General features: G+C 45.2%; 3 protein-coding genes across 3 annotated transcripts in view; all 3 read left to right on the forward strand.

Moving 5' to 3' along the window:
* LOC137637607 (zinc finger protein 721-like) overlaps positions 1–21,435 on the forward strand; it is a 313,366-nt gene that overhangs the window by 31,430 nt on the left and 260,501 nt on the right.
* Positions 3,022–5,355, forward strand: LOC137637599 (zinc finger protein 665-like). Its single transcript, XM_068369747.1, has 4 exons — positions 3,022–3,298; positions 3,572–4,280; positions 4,590–4,791; positions 5,140–5,355. Exons 1-4 carry the CDS (start codon positions 3,022–3,024, stop codon positions 5,353–5,355), a joined length of 1,404 nt encoding a protein of 467 aa, XP_068225848.1.
* Positions 12,562–14,187, forward strand: LOC137637600 (zinc finger protein 665-like). Its single transcript, XM_068369748.1, has 2 exons — positions 12,562–12,767; positions 12,909–14,187. Exons 1-2 carry the CDS (start codon positions 12,562–12,564, stop codon positions 14,185–14,187), a joined length of 1,485 nt encoding a protein of 494 aa, XP_068225849.1.

A 21,435-nucleotide genomic window follows, 5' to 3' on the forward strand; every position in this document is an offset into this window, starting at 1 on the left:
TAACCTTCTCATCCTTCCCCACCCCTCGGACTTGATGCTGTGCTTAGAACACATCAAAAGAAGAGAGGAGGGACCAAAGTGCTGCACCACACGACCTCAGCCCTCTGGACAGAGTCCGAAAGTACCTTCACTTAAATCTCTGAAGAGATGAAGGTTAACTTTCCGGTCCTTCAGCAGCCTCATCGGTTCCTAACAGACCACTCAGTGATGTGATGGACGACAACACCACACACCACATGGAGGCTCACATCGGCAAGCAAGAAGGAACTTGCTCGTAGCCTCTTCCCATCTAACAGTATAAACACTAAGATTGGCCAAAGTCCGTTTGGTGCCACTATCAGCCCACTTCATTCCAGACGAGAGGAATGTACTCACCAACAATCTGTGCACGGCATCTCAGATAAGGTATACCGAATGGTCTTTGGATCACCTTTAGCCAATAAAGTCACGACTTTACGGTGTCCTCCAACTAGGGATCTGTTTGCAACACTCCTGAACCTCAGGCTGTCGTTGCTCCCCAGCCCTAGACCCCAAGGCTCTGTGGCACAAAACAGTCCAACAACGGTGGGTACAACAATTATGTTTACGTCTTATCTCTGTTTTGTCTGGAGAAGGGCACTCATGAAGGCTAGAACATCGGTCAGCCTCTCAAGGACTCTCATAGTTCCGCTATGGCATTACACAGAACGGTTTCCAAACCTTTTGCAGCTCCTGATAGAGTCTCCAAGAGAACCCTCTCCACATCACAGACAACCCACTTTGACACCTACCACAAGCTATAGCTTTGCTATGATTGTGCCCCTGGAGACTACCCTGTACCTCCTCTCCCATAGAGGCTTTTCGCAATAAGTTGCGAAAAAGTTGTCTAGATATCTGAGGAATTCCTCAGCATCAGTCTTACCAGGCAGTATAGCGTCTAGTGTGGTTGGTGTCATGTGAAAGTGTCTCTCTCCATTTGATACCTTTATTCCAGCAATAGCGGAATCCTCGAGTATATGCCAGAGGAAAAGACCCCCTTTTCAGTTTCAACAGGTAAAGATGATCTCTCAACCTTGATCCTTCACCTACAAACTAAAAGGAAGGACATCCTCTCATCGCTAGACCTTCCCTAACTCATACGGACTTACAACTTTCCTTTCTCCAGTTGGAATATAGACCTTCCTCTCGGAACCTGGTTCAAATTCTCCGGTCTCGAAAGAGACCTCCTTATGTTCCACTTCACCAGGCAACAAATTTTCACCTGGTTTAAGAAAACAATGTTCCTACACACTCTGACAGCAGCCATACGAGTTAAGGAACTTCATGGTCTCTCTTTCGACATCGCCCATTAATGAGAAGGGCGAAAGGCAATCTTTAGATTCGTCCCCGAGTATGTCGCCGGACACAGTTTCCAGAGGTGACAGATCCTACACGAGTCTCCACTCGATAACGGACGATCCAGATCATCCGTTACTGTACCCAGGGGAAGGTATGAGACTACCTTAAGAGAACGGCAACAGCTCACCCGGGTCCCTTCTCTTGTCATCAGCACTGGTAGAGACTAAAGGAGGATCACCAAAACATCATCTCAACATGACAACTCACGATGTCAGGGGCGTAGCTATGCCCCTGGTCCTTAGCAGATTACTCTGTGATGCAGGTTTCACAAGAAAGGATGTGAATGCTCCAAGTGACTTTCACAACCTTTCCCCTGCAAGACGTAACCCACAGGAACTCGATATGATCTCTATCGGTCGTGTGGTGGCTGCACAACAGCTGGTTGTATACCTCAGGCTCTTTATTGGACAAGTAGCAGAAGGTTGAGGGCACTGTTACCCGGATTTAGTCTGCGTGAATGAAAAGATTTGACTGGCTCTTATTCTTTTCTTCATCCTACCCTCTCGTGGAGAAAGCAGCATCCTGGATTCTCTGCGTAAGCTGACCTCAAACCACTGCAGCTAAACCATGCTCCATTGTGTACCTAGCATTAAGCAAATACTGTTGCGTCCCCATACCCTGGCGAAGTGGTATTGGGAAAGTCTTGGTTACAAAAGTTTTCTCCTACAAAAAGACTCTTGATAACTTTACCTAGACAGTCAAACTTCTGAATATCTTAACACACAAGCCTGCATAGGCTGTGGAACTAGCAAGGTTTTAACAAGGCGCAAGGACTCCTTACTTTGAGTACTAACATATGCAGATAAGGAGCCCCCGGGGTGAAGCCAAAAGCTAGATTGGCAGGGACCTCCACCCTTCCTAATACCTAAGCTATTTATACAAACTTGCCTGCCAGCTCTATACCCCTTGAAGTCCTACCTCCAAACAAAGTGAGCTAAATCACCGGTGTGTGAGTGTGAGCGGTAGCAAGCTCCCCCCCACCCCCCCACTAACTAGCGTTATGAGTAGTTAACCCCTCGGTAGATTTTAATGGCCTTTTATTTCAGCTTCACAGAAATTAATGCCCCTAAATGAATAGCTAATTTTTGTATCGTTATGAAAAATACAAATTATCTACGAATTTGTCATATCTTAAGCTAATCATACAAATTGTCCCTCCATCACTTGTCCCCCGTAAGAACTTCCTGCAATGAAAAATGGTGACATATCACTGATGTGTGAGTGGGGGTACCCGGTTATCCCGGATACCCCTTCGACCCTCCCACTACCTAGTGGGTGGGTGGTTGCCACCTTGCATTAAAGTCCTAATAGCTAGTCTTCCAGCTTTGCCGAAAGATGATCCCCTTTAAATAATTAAAGGTTTCTATGTTAGGAAAAATACAAATTACTTCTAATTTTGTCTTATTTTCATTGTGCTCTTCTCCAGCTGATTATAGTTTTCTATTATTCCAGACTTTTCATCCCAAAAGGAAGGAATCATCCACCTCTTGCTGCCAAAGCTTGTAAGCTACTGAAGGTATATGCAAGAGACGTAAGACTGGAAAAGAAAGGGTCATGTTGGAAGTTTTTGTTGTACAGTATGATGTCTGAGAATAGGAAGTTTAGTCTTAATTTCCTCTTTGAAGTATATTGAAAATAATACTCATGGTTGTTTCATCTTGTGATAGGGAGAGGATGATGAATTCTGAACCACCTTTTGAATTTCCAATGAAAAGTGAAATTGAAGATCCACTTTCACTTGCAGTCGATCCAGAAAATAATGATACGTCTGGCAGTGTTGCTGTCTTTAATGATGGCGCTCTTTTCTTTTATCCAAAAGTGGAAGTCAAAGTAGAGCCAGAAATATTTGATTCTAGCGAAAGCAACTTGAAAAATTTGTACGAGTACTATGCATCAGTGAGTGAAAACGGTTCATTAAGTTGTAAAGGGGATGTCAATGATGAGGAAAGTGTAGACACCTACTTAGGGACAGCTGTGAAAGAGGATAAAGGAAAAGAAAAGGGAAGACTTTCATGTGTGATCAGTGGAAGAGAATTATTACAAAAAGATGTTTTGAAAAAAGAGATAAATCAAATAAATGAAAAGCATATGAAAAAAAGGATCTTTGGTAATGTTAACTCCAATGCTCTAGCTAGAAAGCGATGCACATGCAGTGACTGTGGGAAAACTTTTTCTAATGAATTTAATCTTACAGTGCATTTAAGAATTCACACGGGAGAGAAGCCATACAAGTGCGATGTCTGTAGCAAAACATTTACCCTGAAACAAAGTCTCGCTGTACATTCAAGAGTTCACACAGGAGAGAAGCCATACAAGTGCGATGTCTGTAGCAAAACATTTACTATAAAAACAAATCTCACTAGACATTTAAGAATTCACACGGGAGTGAAGCCATACAAGTGCGATGTCTGTAGCAAAACATTTAATACAAAATCATATCTCACTAAACATTCAAGAGTTCACACAGGAGAGAAGCCATACAAGTGCGATGTCTGTTGCAAAACATTTACTAGAAAAACACATCTCGCTGAACATTCAAGAGTTCACACTGGAGAGAAACCATACAAGTGCGATGTCTGTTGCAAAACATTTACTACAAAAACACATCTCGCTGAACATTCAAGAGTTCACACTGGAGAGAAGCCATACAAGTGCGATATCTGTAGCAAAACATTTTCTTCGAGATACAGTTTCGCTGTACATTCAACAATTCACACAGGAGAGAACCCATACAAATGTAATGTCTGTAGCAAAACATTTACCCTGAAACAAAGTCTCGCTGTACATTCAAGAGTTCACACAGGAGAGAAGCCATACAAGTGCGATGTCTGTAGCAAAACATTTACTGGAAAAACAAATCTCACTGAGCATTTAAGAATTCACACGGGAGAGAAGCCATACAAGTGCGATGTCTGTAGCAAAACATTTAATACAAAATCATATCTCACTGTACATTCAAGAGTTCACACAGGAGAGAAGCCATACAAGTGCGATGTCTGTTGCAAAACATTTACTACAAAAACAAATCTCGCTGAACATTCAAGAGTTCACACAGGAGAGAAGCCATACATGTGCGATGTCTGTAGCAAAACATTTACTAGAAAAACAAAACTCACTGAGCATTTAAGAATTCACACGGGAGAGAAGCCATACAAGTGCGATGTCTGTAGCAAAACATTTAATACAAAATCATATCTCACTGTACATTCAAGAGTTCACACAGGAGAGAAGCCATACAAGTGCGATGTCTGTTGCAAAACATTTACTACAAAAACACATCTCGCTGAACATTCAAGAGTTCACACTGGAGAGAAACCATACAAGTGCGATGTCTGTAGCAGAAGATTTACTACAAAACAACATCTCACTGAACATTTAAGAATTCACACGGGAGAAAAGCCATACAATTGCGATGTCTGTGGCAAAACATTTACTGCAAAACATAATCTCACTGCACATTTAAGAATTCACACAGGAGAAAGGCCCTACAAATGCAATGTCTGTAGCAAAACATTTGTTACAAAACTAAGACTCGCTGCACATTTAAGAATTCACACGGGAGAGAGGCCATACAAATGCAATGTCTGTAGCAAAGCATTTACTTGGAACCCATCTCTCAATAAACATTTAAGAATTCACACGGGAGAGAGGCCATACAAATAGCGAATTCTTTACTTTGAAAAACTATCTCACTAAACATAAGAAATCACATGAGAGATCTATTGCAATGTCATGAATGTGGCAAAACATTTGATATAAAAGAAAGACTCGATAAAAATTTATGAAGAACTCACATGGAAGGGAAACCAGTCAAGTGAAAGGACTGTGGTAAAGCTTTTTGGTCTCAAAGTTTCAAGAATCATTATAGAAGGAGATGCTATAAAATCTGATATTGTGATCTGGAATAAAGAAGAAAAAACAGCAAAGATTATAGATGTGAGAGTTCTTACTCCTTCGCACGATTGCCCAGACCGTTAGCTCTCAGAGTCGGCGAGGTGACATGATGCCTCCAAACAGCTCATGTGAAGCACAGAGTAACACCTCAGGTCAGGCACCAGCCAGTTAGTTTTTTGGACTTACACTCACCTAACGGTGAGTCTCCACTGTAAATATGGTGAGGGTTTGTATGTAGTGCAGGAATAAATGACAAATTTGGAAGAAATTTGCATTTTCCCTGTGTATACAATTCTGGAGCTCTTAACACATACTGGTCCTGCCATCACCTTCCCCCAGGAAGTTCTGCCGCAATTGCACAATGAGTTTCATTTACAAGTGCTGGTGTGAGCAGAGTGGTTGGTCCAACTCTTGCTCTCCCTTCGCTAAGTAGCTAAAAGTTTTACAGCTAATTCCAGCTGTTGTCAAAATGCGTCTCTGCTGTAAAGAGCTCCAGGTTTGTATAGTTAGGAAAAATACAAATTATTTCCAAATTTGTCATATTAGCATAATTGTTACTATTAGAAGACAAGGTGCAAAAGCAAATTGCCACTAGCCCAAGGGACCAAATAGTTGACTGTCTGGTGCAGTGAAGAAATAGGAATGTAAAGAATAAACTACATAAGAGAAATGGAAAATGAGATTATTTGAAAATAGATAACAATGTTGAATAAATGAGCATTATCAAAACCAGGAAATGAAACATCGTCAACAGAAAAGCATTTGTATCAAGTTTGAACTTTGAAATATCCGCTGATTCTGTTGCAGAATAATATACATCATTAAGCCTTTTGAAACAATGTTGGTGACCTTGTGTCTTTTTGAAAGTAATACTGGATAATTCTACCTGCTTCTTATACTGTAGTAAAGTTATGAAAGTTAGTTGGAAGGAAGAATTAAAAGCCAGTCTGCTCATATTGGAATATGAAGCCATGCAATTATTTACAAAGTACTATGGTACGGAGATAGCTTCGTTTTGGGGGTTTTAATATAAGTATAGTAATAAGGTAGAAAAGTATCATTATTTTTTAAGATTTATGTGATTTTCTTGATGTGATCTCTTTTATGGTCTTAGTTACTAGTTTAGGTTTTATAATTTTCCATTGGATTGTCCTTGAGAGGAGAATCTTGATTAAAATATCTAAATATTTGGTTTCTCTTTCATTTCCACAATTGCTCTTCTCAGACATTTCAGTCTGCATTGGTCTCTCTGGAGAGAGAGTTTCTCATCAAATGATTTTACAGCATTCTTAGTACAGTACTGTTTTCAGGTTTCACAAGAATGAAGTTAAGATTTAAAGATATTTTGCTGAGTAATATTCCAAGTCCCAGGGCTGGGTCTTGTGGGTAAAATCCATAACCCAATTTATTTAAGAATAAATTCTACAGATTTCAGTATTAATGTGAGTTTACAAAATTGAATAAGTGATGTTGTTAATTAAGTTTACAGTATATTGATTGTATTAGTGGTATAGATCAGTAATCATTTCCAGAGGCTGTCATGGTTTGTTTTTGGAAATCCAATTTGTTTAGACTCATAGCTCACCCTAATGTTAACTGTACTAAGTACAATCATTTGGGTCTAATTTCGTGTCAAGTTAGTTGTCAGTGTTTGAATATGAAAAGTAGAAGATTGAAGGATTAAAAGCAAAATTTTACTTTTATGTAACTTTCAAGAAATATTTGCTCTGTCTATACCTTCGCTGTTTATAGGGATATTACTTTCGGCGAGGCTGGAAGATGAGCCATAAGACTTTTAGTGAGGGATAATTACCTAAACCACCAGTTAGGGGTATTACTTTCAGTGAAGCTGAAATGACGAGCCATTAAGATTTAGTGAGGTTTAACTTGCCATTCCGCTAGTTAGCGGGCCTGGGGGGGTAGCTTTACTTTGCTTCTGGCTCGGATGGTAAACGTTGTTGCTGTTTTTCATCCTCACCAAGTTATATTTTGGAATGTCATTAATGCTTTTTGTTTGTGCTTTGTCTTTAATAGTGTGTGTTTGTGTTGTCTTGTGTGACCATGCATACTTGCCCTGGACGTGAAAGCTAACCCTGCCGGACCTTCATGTCGGCCATGGGCACTGACTGTCACACCCTTTCTCCCACCTGCAGAGGTCAACGGTGTGATTGTGGTAATTAGTGTAATGAGTGTCTGCCTCCCAGTGGGAAAGATTTTGGCGAGGGCGGAAGTAGTCAAAGTGGGATATTTCTCTTTCGAAGGTTCCTTTGTGTGAAGGGAAAAAAACACAAAATCTCTTCTTCTGCATCCCGACCTTCCTCCGAAGCTCCTACTTGTTCGGCCTCTTCTGAGTGACCGTCGAGCACTAGTGAAGACTTTAATTTTTTCCAACCCTTGTGCTTGAGAGATGGTGTTGCTTCCCCTAGCGAAGTGGCCCCGCCTCTCCCCCCTGGTAAAGCCTTGTCTATGGGTTCTGTGTTACAGGTGTGGTCGTCCCTGCGGCTCCCGAGTCCGCCCTTCAAGGACTTCTTGCTGCAATTTATCTTCCGCATTGCGAGTTTGCAGCCGTTGTTGACTTCGGATGTAGATCCACTAATTCTTGTCGATGTTGTAGTGTCAGAGGTGTCTTCTGTGGCCACTGTCGACGCCCCTGACTCTCTAGACTCTCCTGCTGTTGCTGACGACTTCGTTTCCCCTGTTCTGTGCATCCATCGAGGGGGAAACTAAGTCCATTGTCTGTCTCCTGTGAGTGGTTCTTCCCCTCTGATTCTCACATAGAGACTCCTCTTCGGAGGACTACTGCTCAAGGTCAGCTTGCTGATCCCACATCGCAGGGCTCTCCTTCCGGTTTGACTTAAAGGTTGCCCTTCACCATCATTGAAAAGGCTCTTCGGCCTCATCTTCACAGCCGTCGTCCACAGAGGAGCTGCCACTTCAGTGGTGTTTTGGCCCTCGACCTTCGCCTGTTCCTGGTCCTTCTCCTGACGACGCTGCGGATAGTCCTCGGACTTCGGCCCTAGACTCTCCTGCGTATTGTTCGCAATTGCCATTGGTGGATGTTCCCCTTCCAAAGGGCACATCCCTGTTCCAGTTCGACATTCCAGCCAACCTCATGACCTGCCGTCACTGTTCCCATCTCCTGTACATCCTCGGATGTTCTACCTAAGTGTTCAGCTGAGCGCCAACACTCTCCAGGTTGCCAGCTCCCTGCAGTGCACCAGTGCTCTCCAACAGCACGTCAGCGACAGCCTGCACATTGACGTTCCCCTGACCGCTAGCCTTCTCCTCATTCTCAGCCCTCTCCAATGCACCAGCGATCTACCGATTGCCAACCCTCTCCAGCACAGCCCTGCCCTACCAAAGAGTAGTGTTTGCCTGCTCGCCAGCACTCGCAGTGCAACTCCGCTCTCTAGCTCAAGCTCGTTAGCGCTCCCCTGAGGAATAGCGCTCCCTGAGACATCAGTGCTCTCATGCGCAGCCTCGGTATCAGGCTCACCAATGCTCTCCTGCACGAAAGCGGTCTCTTGTACGTCACCCCACTCCCAAGCGCCACTGGTCCACTGCGCAACAGCGCTCTCCTGTGCCAAAACTCTCTTCAGCTCACCAGCACCCTCTGGCTCATTGGCGCTCTCCAGCTGGCCAGTTCTCACCTGCGCACACCAGCATCCTTCTGCGTGGCGTCGTACTGCGTGTTTTCTGGAAACCGCACCAGCATCATCCTGCTCAGCGTCTTACTGCACGCTATTGCTCTCCTGTGCGCGCTCTGGCCCACCAGCGCTCCCCAATGCGCTAGCTATCACTGTCCCACTTGTGCCATGGCCATGAGCAGGTTTCACAGGCTCCTAGGTTTTAAGGAACATCGAGTAGACAGCTCACCATCACATCATTCTCCTCCCTGCAAACGCATTACAGTGCAACCGCCATGGAAAGGTGGAGGGGTCTTCACAGAAGGGTTTAGGATCCCGAAGCTGCCTTCCTCGAAGGTGGATCCATCAACAGCAGCGACTCCTCTCAGGGAACTGTCGGTCCCTTTCCCTTCAGGGCCTTCAGAGGATATGTCTGACAGTGCGTCATTCAGTCAGCAGTGGTCAGAGCAGGGGTGCAAGCCTTCAAGCCTGCTCTGTCTGCCAGCTCTTCGGAGCATTTTAAAGCTACAGCAGACCTACTGTAAGGAACCAGAGCCTCTTCTCCCCTGAAGAAGAAGAAGGTCTCAGATGTGGTTACTTCCCCTAGGGTAAAGCTGACTCCTGTTAGGCTATCAAGGTCTGCTCCTGCATCTTCCACCTGACACTCTCCTACCTCACCTCTGCCGAGGGAGTAATGCCAGGGAGGGGCTTCCTCTCTTCCACCTTCGGAGGAAGTTTCCCCTCACACAGAGAGTTCTCCACCACTGATGGAAGTCAGGAGGGACATGACAATACGGCTTTCGATGCTTGAACCCTACCTCCTTCCATGAAAGGAACCGTAAAACTACAAGACTCTTCCTAAGTCCTCTTCAAGAACCTCTAAGCCTACAGATGCTGCCTGTCACTTGAGGGATGTGGGCGACCCACCCGGAGAAGAGCTTTTGGGGGTGGAAGAAGGAGACTTCGCTGCAAGTTCAAGTCCAACGTCGGAAGGAGAGCAGAAAGAGTCGGAACATGCATTCTGTCAGGTTCTGACTCATATCAGGGTTCTCAATGGGTTTACCAACCGAGAGAGCAAAGACACGGTGTCTTTTGCACCTAGAAGTCCTCAGAAATCAGTGCAACCTTGCCTTGGTCTCAGGGCGTGAAGGGTGCCATGGCTACGATCACCCTACAGCTCTCTGAGCTCTCCTCCTCCCAATGTTCCAGCTCTACCACCAAGCTTCTCCCACCTCCTATCTGCAGCAGAGGAGCTATTCTGAGATCTTAGACATGCCTCATCCAACTCTTCTCCCTGTACAGGCTACTTTGTGGCTAGATGTTTGGTTAGGGACCTTGGAAATCCTGGTAAGAACTGAGGATTTCCCAAAGAAATGTACCAGGGTTCTCACCATTACTCCCACCTTTACCAGGCTTCTGGGAGTCTCCTGCTTGAGGTGGACCTTTTGCTTCCTCGACTGTTCCGGCAACTAACCTCTTTAGTCTGCCAGAGACTGCAGCCAGTGGACTAGGGGAGCAGGTCTTGGGTAACCCGGCCAAAGCCAGTAGGCCAGAAATGGCTCCAGTAGCTACAGTCAGTAGCTGAGGCAGTTCCCCTCTCTCTTCAGCAGCATTTAGTTCCACTCTCCAGGCCAGCAGACGACAGTGCTAAACACCAGTCTAGCCGGTGGTAGTTGCTCTCAACAGTTCCTGTACAGGTAGTGCCATTCTACAAGAATGGGCAGAGGCGCACTCAAGAGTACTCATCGGGACAGCAGATGGCAGTGTCCCCTTCCAGGGCAGCAGATGGCATTGTCCCCCGCCAGGGCAGCAGACGGCAGTGTCCCCCTCCAGGGCAGCAGTCGGCACTGTCCCCCTCCAGGGCAGCAGACGGCAGTGTCCCCCTCCAGGGTAGTAGACGGCAGTGTCCCCCTCCAGGCCAGCAGACGGCGGTGTCCCCCTCCAGGGCAGCAGACGGCAGTATCCCCTTCCAGGCCAGCAGATGGCAGTGTCCTCCTCCAGGGCAGCAGACGGCAGTGTCCTCCTCCAGGGCAGCAGACGGCAACAAGCTTGGAACTTTCTTATGTCACAAGCTGGGAACTTTGTTTGAATACTTTGACCTTGACCGAAAAGGCTCTTTCTTGGTGTTAATTGCTAAGAAATTTACATCATAAACCTAATGGGACTGTATTTTGAAATTGGAACATTATATTTTATTTCTTATTTTTGGGTGTGTGGATGTCCTAGAAAAAAACCAGGTACTTGTGTTTTGTATTGATATAGAGGTGCCCAATTAGTGGAAGGCTTTTTTTCAAATAATTTTTCAGTCTTGAATTGTTTTTCAATTATTCCATGTCATAGGAATGAACTTTTGTTACCAAGTCATCTTCACTTCGTTCAAGTATCCCCAGTACATGAGGACAGAGGCCCACTTACAAGATAAGGAAGTCTTCAGGTGTACACCTCCTCCCTCTCTCTGATCTGGCCGTTTTATCAAGGCAAGAGAAACCAGTCGTCTTTCCTTGGCCCTCATCGCTCCCTTCTGGCCTCGGAAGGACTGGTTCCCAGACCTTTTCAAGGGGTTAGTGGAGCCTTTCTCTGTCTGATTGCTAGAGAGATCAGATTTACACGAACAGCCTCACTTTCATCGTTTTCATCAGGGGCTCCACATGCTTCATCTTCATGCTTGGAGCTTGTCAGGAGGTTCTCGAGGTAAGAAGGCTTTTCATCTAGTTACTGTAAGCCATGTGATGCTATAGTTTATACGAGTTTATCAAGTCAAATGGGCAGTTTTTTTTTTTTGCCCTGGTGCCAGATGAAACGTCATTCTTCTTCCAGACCCTCTCAGCCTTAAATTGCAGAATTCCTGGTCCATCTTCACAGGGATGGAGGGTATCTGATAGTGTTGAGAAGGTACTGGACAACACAAAGGCAACCAGAAAGAAAAAACTTATTTTATTAATGTTAATTTGCCATAACAGTAGAACCAAAGCAAAGGCAGAGGGAGAGATATGAAAGAGTTTGTGGTAAATGTTCCTGTCTGTGCAAGATTACTATAAAGCCTTTTGCTGTTCATAATTCCGGAGGAAGGCTCAGAGGTGCATAGCAGTATTAGCAAGACAATTTTGATGGTGACTGGAGAGGAAGTACAGTAAAGGAAATAAGACGATGGATGAAACTCTTTGTCTTTTTGAAGAGCAAGGGGAAAACTATTTAAAGAATAAAACCAACTATGTCACAGGAGATGCTGTGGATTATAGAATCTACAGAGGATATGAGATTTTTAGATGCCTGAAATGTGTAACAAGAATAGATAGAACACAGATCAATGTCTGTGGTTTGTATGTCTAGGAAAAATGCAAATTACAGTACTTTATAAATTTATTTTATTTTTTAGAAAACTCCATTATTTTTATTGAGTTTTCCTCTTCTCCAACGGATTGTAGTTTTTTTATTATTTCAGACTTCATCCCAAAGGAAGGAATCATCCGCCTCTTGCCGCTAAAGCTTGTAAGCTACTGAAGGTATATGCCAGAGACGTAAGACTGGAAAAGAAAGGGTCATGTTGGAAGTTTTTGTTGTACAGTATGATGTCTCAGAATAGGAAGTTTAGTCTTAATTTCCTCTTTGAAGTCTATTGAAAATAATATTAAGGGGTGTTTCATCTTGTGATAGGGATAGGATAATGAATTCTGAACCACCTTTTGAATGTTCAATGAAAAGTGAAATTGAAGATCCACTTTCACTTGCAGTCGATCCAGAAAATAATGATACGTCTGGCAGTGTTGCTCTCTCTAATGATGGCTCTCTTTTCTTGGATCCAAAAATGGAAGTCAAAGTAGAGCCAGAAATATTCGATTTTAGCGAAAGCTACTCGAAAAATTCCGACGAGTACGATGCATCATTGAGTGAAAACGGTTCATTAAGTTGTAAAGGGGATGTCGATGATGAGGAAAGTGTAGACACTTACTTAGGGACAGCTGTGAAAGAGAATAAAGGAAAAGAAAAAGGGAGATTTTAATGTGTAATCAGTGGAAGAGAATTATTACAGAAAGATGTTCTGAATGAAGAGGTGAATCAAATAAATGAGAAGCAGATAAAAAAAAGGATCTTTGGTAATGGTAATGCCAGTGCTCTAGCTAGAAAGCGATGCACATGCAGTGAATGTGGGAAAACATTTTTTAATAAACATAATCTTGCAGTGCATTTAAGAATTCACACGGGAGAGAAGCCATACACATGTAAAGTCTGTAGCAAAGCATTTACTACAAAACCAAATTTCACTAGACATTTAAGAATTCACACGGGAGAGAAGCCATACAAATGTAATGTCTGTAGCAAAGCATTTACTACGAAAAATCTTTTCACAAGACATTTAGGAATTCATATGGAAGAGAAGCCATACAAATGTAATGTCTGTAGCAAAACATTCAATAGAAAAGAACGTCTCACTGAACATTTAAGAATTCACACGGGAGAGCAGCCATACAAATGTAATGTCTGTAGCAAAGCTTTTACTAGAAAAGATAATGTCACTGCACATTTAAGAATTCACACGGGAGAGAAGCCATACAAATGCAATGTCTGTTGCAAAGCTTATACTATAGAAGCCCATCTTACTGCACATTTAAGAATTCACATGGGAGAGAAATACAAATGTAATGTCTGCAGCAAAACATTTACTACAAAATCAAATCTCACTAAACATGTAAGAATTCACACGGGAGAGAAATACAAATGCAATGTGTGTAGCAAAACATTTACAAGAGAAGCATATATCATTGACCATTTAAGAATTCACACAGGAGAGAAGCCATACAAGTGCGATGTCTGTAGCAAAGCATTTATTACAAGAGCACATCGCGCTTCACATTTAAGAATTCACACAGGAGAGAAGCCATACAAGTGCGATGTCTGTAGCAAAGCATTTTTTACAAAAGCACATCGCGCTTCACATTTAAGAATTCACACGGGAGAGAAGCCATACAAATGCAATGTCTGTAGCAAAACATTTACAAGAGAAGCATATCTCATTGACCATTTAAGAATTCACACAGGAGAGAAGCCATACAAGTGCGATGTCTCCAGCAAAGCATTTATTACAAAAACACATCTCGCTTCACATTTAAGAATTCACACGGGAGAGAAGCCGTACAAATGCAATGTCTGTAGCAAAGCATTTACTCTGAAACAATCTCTCACTGAACATTTAAGAATTCACATGGGAGAGAAGCCATACAAGTGCAATGTCTGTAGCAAAGCATTTACTTGTAAACGTTTTCTCACTGAACATTTAAGTTTTCAATATTAAACTTACCCGATAATCATGTAGCTGTCAACTCCGTTGCCCGACAGAATTCTATGGAGGGATACGCCAGCTATCACAATACTAGAAGGGGGTGTACTTACCAGCGCCACCTGTGGCCAGGTACTATAGTACTTCTTGTTGACACCTCCTCAATTTTTCCTCTGTCGTGCTTCCGGCAAGACGTTCTGGGATACGCTTATGATCTTCGAGTATTTTCACGGCTAATTGGTGAAGTATTCTCTCAGATTTCGGCTGTCGCTTTACTGGAAACCTTCTTATATTAGCTAGATAGCTTTTATATAGTCCTGATTAACGGTTAACGATTTTTTGCTTGATTTTGGAACCCCCTTTGGCTAACTCTTTGGATTCAAGATGTCTGACATTTCGCAAGCCCCCTCCCATAGACGATGTAGGTCTTGCAATAGGCGTATTCCGAAGGCCTCGGTAGATCCTCACACCGCTTGTTCTGACTGTAGGGACAGGCCCTGTCAGTTAGAAAATCGATGTGAGGAATGCGCCGGACTTTCGGAACTTGAATTTGTCCGTCTTTTGAAATATTCAACTAAGTTAGAGAGAGGTAGAGTTAGGAGGAGTTCTTCTCACTCTTCACTTTTTTCCTCACCTCATGATCCCCTACCTTTTCCTACCCCTGTAGTGGCTACCCCCGAACCTACTATTTGCCCTCCGCCTGATATGTCTGTTGTTTTGCGTGCTATTCAGGCCTTAGGCGATAAAGTAGAGTCAGTGGTAAGTGATCATAAGTCTCTTATGGCCGAAGTCAAGGAGCTTAAGGTCAAGAGTGCAGTGGGTGGAATTAGTGCCAGTGCTGTGACGAGTGCTAGTGTCAGTGCAGTGCCAAGTGCTAGTGCCAGTGTCAGTGTGGTGCGTGAGGATACTTCTGTGCGAGCCAGTCGTCCTCCCAGTCCGGGACCTCTTGCAAGCTCCCAAGCCCAGGGGAGAAGCAATGTCGAAGGGCATAAGGGTTCGGCAGGCCTTGTTCGGCGCACAGAAGTATCCTCGGTGGTTGCGGGCGTGTCTTCCAAAGACCGTCACTCCCACCTGCAGACGATTGAGCCCGTCTTTTTCTCGTCCGCTGATCAACTGTCAGGGAAGAAACGTTGGACTCAGGTCTCGAGACCACTTAAACGCAGAGTCCAGTCCGCGAGTGCTCAGCCAGGTTGCAGTCATTGGCTCAGCTCTGACTCGCCGCAGTCATCAGTCGACTGCACTCCGCCCAAGAGGAGTAAGGTTCTGCCACAACAGAGCTCGACTGTTAAGGCTTTACCTCAGCCTACTGTAGTTTCTGCCGACCCCAAGTGGACTCTACTACAGTCCATGCAAGCACAGCTTTCGGACTTGATGCGTGAGTGTCGGGCTGAGAGTGTTGCGCCTCCGCCTCCGCCTACACTCCCTCCGCCTGCGCTCGCTCCGCCTGCGCTCGCTCCGCTTGATCGCAGTACCACCTGCCAGGCGTACGATGTTGAGCCACGTTCTGAGTTTGCTGTTCCCAGTGGTGTTCAGCCTCCGCCTTCCTTAAGGCAACCTTTACAATGGGATCAGGAGGATTATACCTCTCTTCCTCCGCCTCCACTTGCTGCTCCACCAGTGATGCAACACTCGGTTGAGGTACAACAACCTCTCCCGTCCATGAGTCAGTCTCCTCAGCTCTCGCTGCAGCGAGCTCAACCCTTGACAAGGCAAGCACCACAACACCTTAGCCTTGCGCCTCAGGAGCCTCAGCTTGCGAGACATTTACCTTGTTCTGCGCAGCCTCTACCTCATCGCGCTCCGCTCACACCACAGGAACAGGAACTTACTACTCCGCTTCCGCCAACCGCTCAGCAGGCGCAACCCTTGGGTTCTACCACTCATGCTAGGAGTCAGCCTCCTCCACCCATGCGCCTTCCTTCTGCTTCGTCTTTTATTCAGCCTTTGCAGTCTGAGCCTCAGGTTTTCCCTCAACAGTTACTTGAAGAGGAAACCACTAATATTGTTCCTACTCGTTCTGACTCTGCTGTTCAGCATTCTTGTCCGATCTCTTCGCTACACTCTGGTGATGAGGCTTCTGATGATGAGGCGGCACACCTGGATCCCTCGTCAGACGTGGATGAATCCAAGCCTTCTCCACAGTCTATTGACTTTCGTAAGGTCTTGGCTCTGCTTAGGGAGGTTTACCCAGACCACTTTGTCTCTGCTATTCCCCGCTCTCCGCCATCTGAGTTTTCGCTGGGCATACAGCAAGCTAAGTCCACCTATACTAAGCTAGTCCTAGCAAGGTCCTCTAAGAGAGCATTAAGGATCTTAGGGGAGTGGCTGCGACTAAGCAACACCTTGGCAAAACTTCTTTCATGTTCCCTCCGACTAAGCTCACTTCGAAAGCGAGCGTTTGGTATGCCACAGGAGAAGCACCAGGCTTGGGAGTACCTGCCTCTGCCCAGGCTGACTTCTCAAGTCTGGTAGACTCGCCTCGGAGAACTGCAATGAGGCGCTCTAAGGTTTGCTGGACCTTCTCAGACCTTGATCACTTACTGAAGGGAGTATTTAGAGCATTTGAGATGTTCAACTTTCTAGACTGGTGCCTGGGGGCCCTCAGCAAGAAGACCTCCCCTGCGGACAAGGATTCTGCCATGCTATTAATGTCCTGCATGGATAAGGCCATTAGGGATGGATCTGGTGAGCTTGCGTCGATGTTTGTATCAGGGGTTCTGAAGAAAAGGGAACAGCTGTGTACCTTCCTTTCCTCCAGCATTACACCTTGTCAAAGGTCGCAACTCCTTTTTGCTCCGCTCTCGAAGTTCCTCTTCCCCGAAGAGCTGGTTAAGGACTTGTCTGCTGCCCTGATACAAAAGGACACACACGATCTTGTAGCCTCATCGGCTCGTAAGTCTAAGGTTGCTACCTCAGTCCCCAGGACTTATCGCTCCCCAGTGGCTGATACCCCTGCTACGAGGTTCATACCGCCCTTTCGTGGTAGAGCCCCCAGCCGAGGAAGCTCCCGTCCAGACTCTTCCAGGAGCAAGTCTAGGAAAGGCTCTAAGACATCTAAAGGAAAAAACTGACTCTCCGCATCTCCAGACAGCAGTAGGAGCCAGACTCAAGATCTTCTGGCAAGCCTGGGAGAAGAGAGGTGCAGACGCCCAGTCTGTCAGTTGGCTGAGGGACGGTTACAGGATTCCATTCTGCCTCAAACCACCTCTGACCACATCTCCCATCAACCTCTCTCCCAACTACAAAGAAGAGGACAAGAGGCTAGCATTGCACCAGGAGGTGTCGCTACTTGTGCAGAAGAAGGCAGTGGTTATAGTCCGGGACCATCAATCCCCGGGCTTCTACAACCGTCTCTTTCTTGTGGCCAAGAAGACAGGAGGTTGGAGACCGGTGCTGGACGTCAGCGCGCTCAACGCGTATGTCACCAAGCAGACGTTCACGATGGAGACGACGAAGTCGGTCCTAGCAGCGGTCAGGCAGGAGGACTGGATGGTCTCGTTGGACTTGAAAGATGCCTACTTTCACGTTCCTATTCATCCAGACTCCCAACCTTTCCTGAGATTCGTTTTTGGAAAGGTTGTCTACCAATTCCAAGCCCTGTGTTTTGGCCTAAGCACAGCTCCTATGGTGTTCACTCATCTGATGAGGAATATAGCAAAATTCCTACACTTATCGGACATCAGAGCCTCCCTCTACTTAGACGACTGGCTGTTGAGAGCCTCCACGAGTCGTCGCTGTCTGGAGAATCTCAACTGGACTTTGGACTTAATCAGAGAACTGGGTCTGTTAGTCAACATAGAAAAGTCTCAGCTCATTCCCTCCCAATCCATTGTGTACCTGGGAATGGAGATTCGGAGTCAGGATTTTCGGGCTTTTCCATCGGCCCCCAGGATAAGCCAAGCCCTAGAGTGCATCATGAGCATGCTGAAGAGGAGCAGTTGCTCGGTGAGACAGTGGATGAGTCTCACAGGGACCCTTTCATCACTGGCCCTGTTCGTCGAGCTAGGGAGACTCCACCTCCGCCCTCTTCAATTCCATCTTGCAGCTCATTGGGACAAGGGTTCGACTCTCGAAGCAGTCTCTATCCCAATCACCCAAGAGATGAAGACCACTCTCCTGTGGTGGAAGAACAATCTCCTTCTCAGGGAGGGCCTATCGTTGGCTATTCAGACCCCCAATCTTCATCTCTTCTCAGATGCATCGGACTCGGGCTGGGGTGCGACCTTGAACGGACGGGAATGCTCGGGAACGTGGAACGAGGAACAGGGATTACTCCACATCAACTGCAAGGAGCTACTAGCAGTTCATTTAGCCCTGCTGAACTTCAAGTCCCTCCTGCTAGGCAAAGTGGTGGAGGTGAACTCAGACAACACCACAGCCTTGGCTTACATCTCCAAGCAAGGAGGGACCCATTCGAGGAGCCTATACGAGATCGCAAGGGACCTCCTCATTTGGTCAAGAGGTCTAAACCTCACTCTGGTCACGAGGTTCATTCAGGGCAATATGAACGTCTCAGCAGATCGCCTAAGCAGAAGGAATCAGGTCATTCCCACGGAATGGACCCTCCACAAGAGTGTGTGCAACAGACTTTGGACCTTGTGGGGTCAACCTACCATAGATCTGTTTGCCACCTCCATAACCAAGAGACTTCCGCTGTACTGTTCCCCTGTTCCAGACCCTGCAGCAGTTCATGTGGATGCTTTTCTACTGAACTGGTCCCATCTCGACCTTTACGCATTCCCACCGTTCAAGATAATAAACAAAGTTCTGCAGAAATTCATCTCGCACGAAGGGACACGGCTGACGCTGGTTGCTCCCCTTTGGCCTGCAAGAGAATGGTTCACAGAGGTACTTCAATGGCTAGTCGACATCCCCAGGACTCTACCTCTAAGAGTGGACCTTCTACGTCAACCTCACGTAGACAGGTTGCACCCAAACCTCCACGCTCTTCGGCTGACTGCCTTCAGACTGTCGAAAGATTCGCTAGAGCTAGAGGCTTTTCGAAGGAGGCAGCCAGTGCGATTGCCAGAGCAAGAAGGGTTTCCACTCGTAGAGTCTACCAATCTAAGTGGGAAGTCTTCCGGAGCTGGTGTAGAGCCAATTCAATATCCTCTACCAATACCTCTGTGACCCAAATAGCTGACTTCCTTCTACATCTTAGGAATGAGAGATCCCTTTCAGCCCCTACGATTAAAGGGTATAGGAGTATGTTGGCTTCAGTTCTCCGCCACAGAGGTTTGGACCTTTCTTCCAACAAGGACCTTCAAGACATTCTTAAGTCTTTTGAGACGTCTAAAGAGCGTCGTCTTTCCACTCCAGGCTGGAACCTAGACGTAGTCTTAAGGTTCCTTATGTCACCTAGGTTCGAACCTCTCCAGTCAGCTTCCTTCAAGGACCTTACCCTCAAGACTCTTTTTCTCGTCTGCCTTGCAACAGCTAAGAGAGTCAGTGAGGTTCATGCCTTCAGCAAGAACATTGGTTTCACGACCGAATCTGCAACATGTTCTTTTCAGCTCGGATTCCTAGCAAAGAACGAACTTCCTTCACGTCCTTGGCCTAGATCGTTTGAAATACCTAGCCTCTCCAACATGGTAGGTAACGAACTAGAGAGAGTTCTTTGCCCTGTCAGAGCTCTCAAGTATTATCTTAAGAGGTCTAAACCTATTCGAGGACAGTCAGAAGCCTTATGGTGTGCCATCAAGAAACCTTCGAGGCCCATGTCCAAGAACGGGGTTTCGTATTATATAAGGCTTCTGATTAGAGAAGCCCATTCTCACTTAAAGGAGGAAGACCTTGCATTGCTGAAGGTAAGGACCCACGAAGTAAGAGCCGTAGCTACTTCGATGGCCTTTAATAAAAACCGTTCTCTGCAGAGCATAATGGATGCAACCTATTGGAGGAGCAAGTCAGTGTTTGCATCATTTTATCTTAAAGATGTCCAGTCTCTTTACGAGAACTGCTACACCCTGGGACCATTCGTAGCAGCGAGTGCAGTAGTAGGTGAGGGCTCAGCCACTACATTCCCTTAATCCCATAACCTTTTTTAACCTTTCTCTTGAATGCTTTTATTGTTGTTTTTATGGTTGTTACGGTAGGCTAAGAAGCCTTCCGCATCCTTTTGATTTGGCGGGTGGTCTATTCATTCTTGAGAAGCGCCTGGGTTAGAGGTTTTGTAGAGGTCCTTTAGTAGGGGTTGCAACCCTATATACTTTAGCACCTTTGGGTTGATTCAGCCTCCAAGAGGAACGCTGCGCTCAGTAAGGAAGACGAACTTAAAAAAGAGGCAGAGTAACGGTTCAATTCGACTTCCTTACCAGGTACTTATTATTTCATTGTTATTTGAGATAACTGTTATATGAAATATGGGATACTTAGCTATCCTTTAATCTTGTACACTGGTTTTCACCCACCCCCCTGGGTGTGAATCAGCTACATGATTATCGGGTAAGTTTAATATTGAAAAATGTTATTTTTATTAGTAAAATAAATTTTTGAATATACTTACCCGATAATCATGATTTAATCGACCCTCCCTTCCTCCCCATAGAGAACCAGTGGACCGAGGAAAAATTGAGGAGGTGTCAACAAGAAGTACTATAGTACCTGGCCACAGGTGGCGCTGGTAAGTACACCCCCTTCTAGTATTGTGATAGCTGGCGTATCCCTCCATAGAATTCTGTCGGGCAACGGAGTTGACAGCTACATGATTATCGGGTAAGTATATTCAAAAATTTATTTTACTAATAAAAATAACATAATTCACACGGGAGAGAAGCCATACAAGTGCAATGTCTGTAGCAAAGCATTTACTTGTAAAGGTTCTCTCACTGAACATTTAAAAATTCACACGGGAGAGAAGCCATACAAATGCAATGTCTGTAGCAAAGCATTTACTTGGAGACAATCTCTCACTGAACATTTAAGAATTCACACGGGAGAGAAGCCATACAAGTGCAATGTCTGTAGCAAATTCTTTACTTCGAAAAAATATCTCACTAAACATAAGAAATCACATGAGAGATCTATTCCAATGTCATGAATGTGGCAAAATAAATCATTCAAAACAGAGACTATAAACATTTAAGAACTCACATGGAAGAAAAACCATTCATGTGCACGGACTGTGGTAAAGCATTTTGCTCTGAAGGTTTCCTCAAGAATCGTCATAGAAGGAGGTGCTATAAAATCTGATATTGTGATCTGGAATAAAGGAGAAAAAACAGCAGAGATTATAGATGTGAGAGTCCTTACCCTTTCGCACGA

This window comes from Palaemon carinicauda, unplaced genomic scaffold, assembly GCF_036898095.1.
Source record: "Palaemon carinicauda isolate YSFRI2023 unplaced genomic scaffold, ASM3689809v2 scaffold88, whole genome shotgun sequence".
Lineage (NCBI taxonomy): Eukaryota > Metazoa > Arthropoda > Malacostraca > Decapoda > Palaemonidae > Palaemon > Palaemon carinicauda.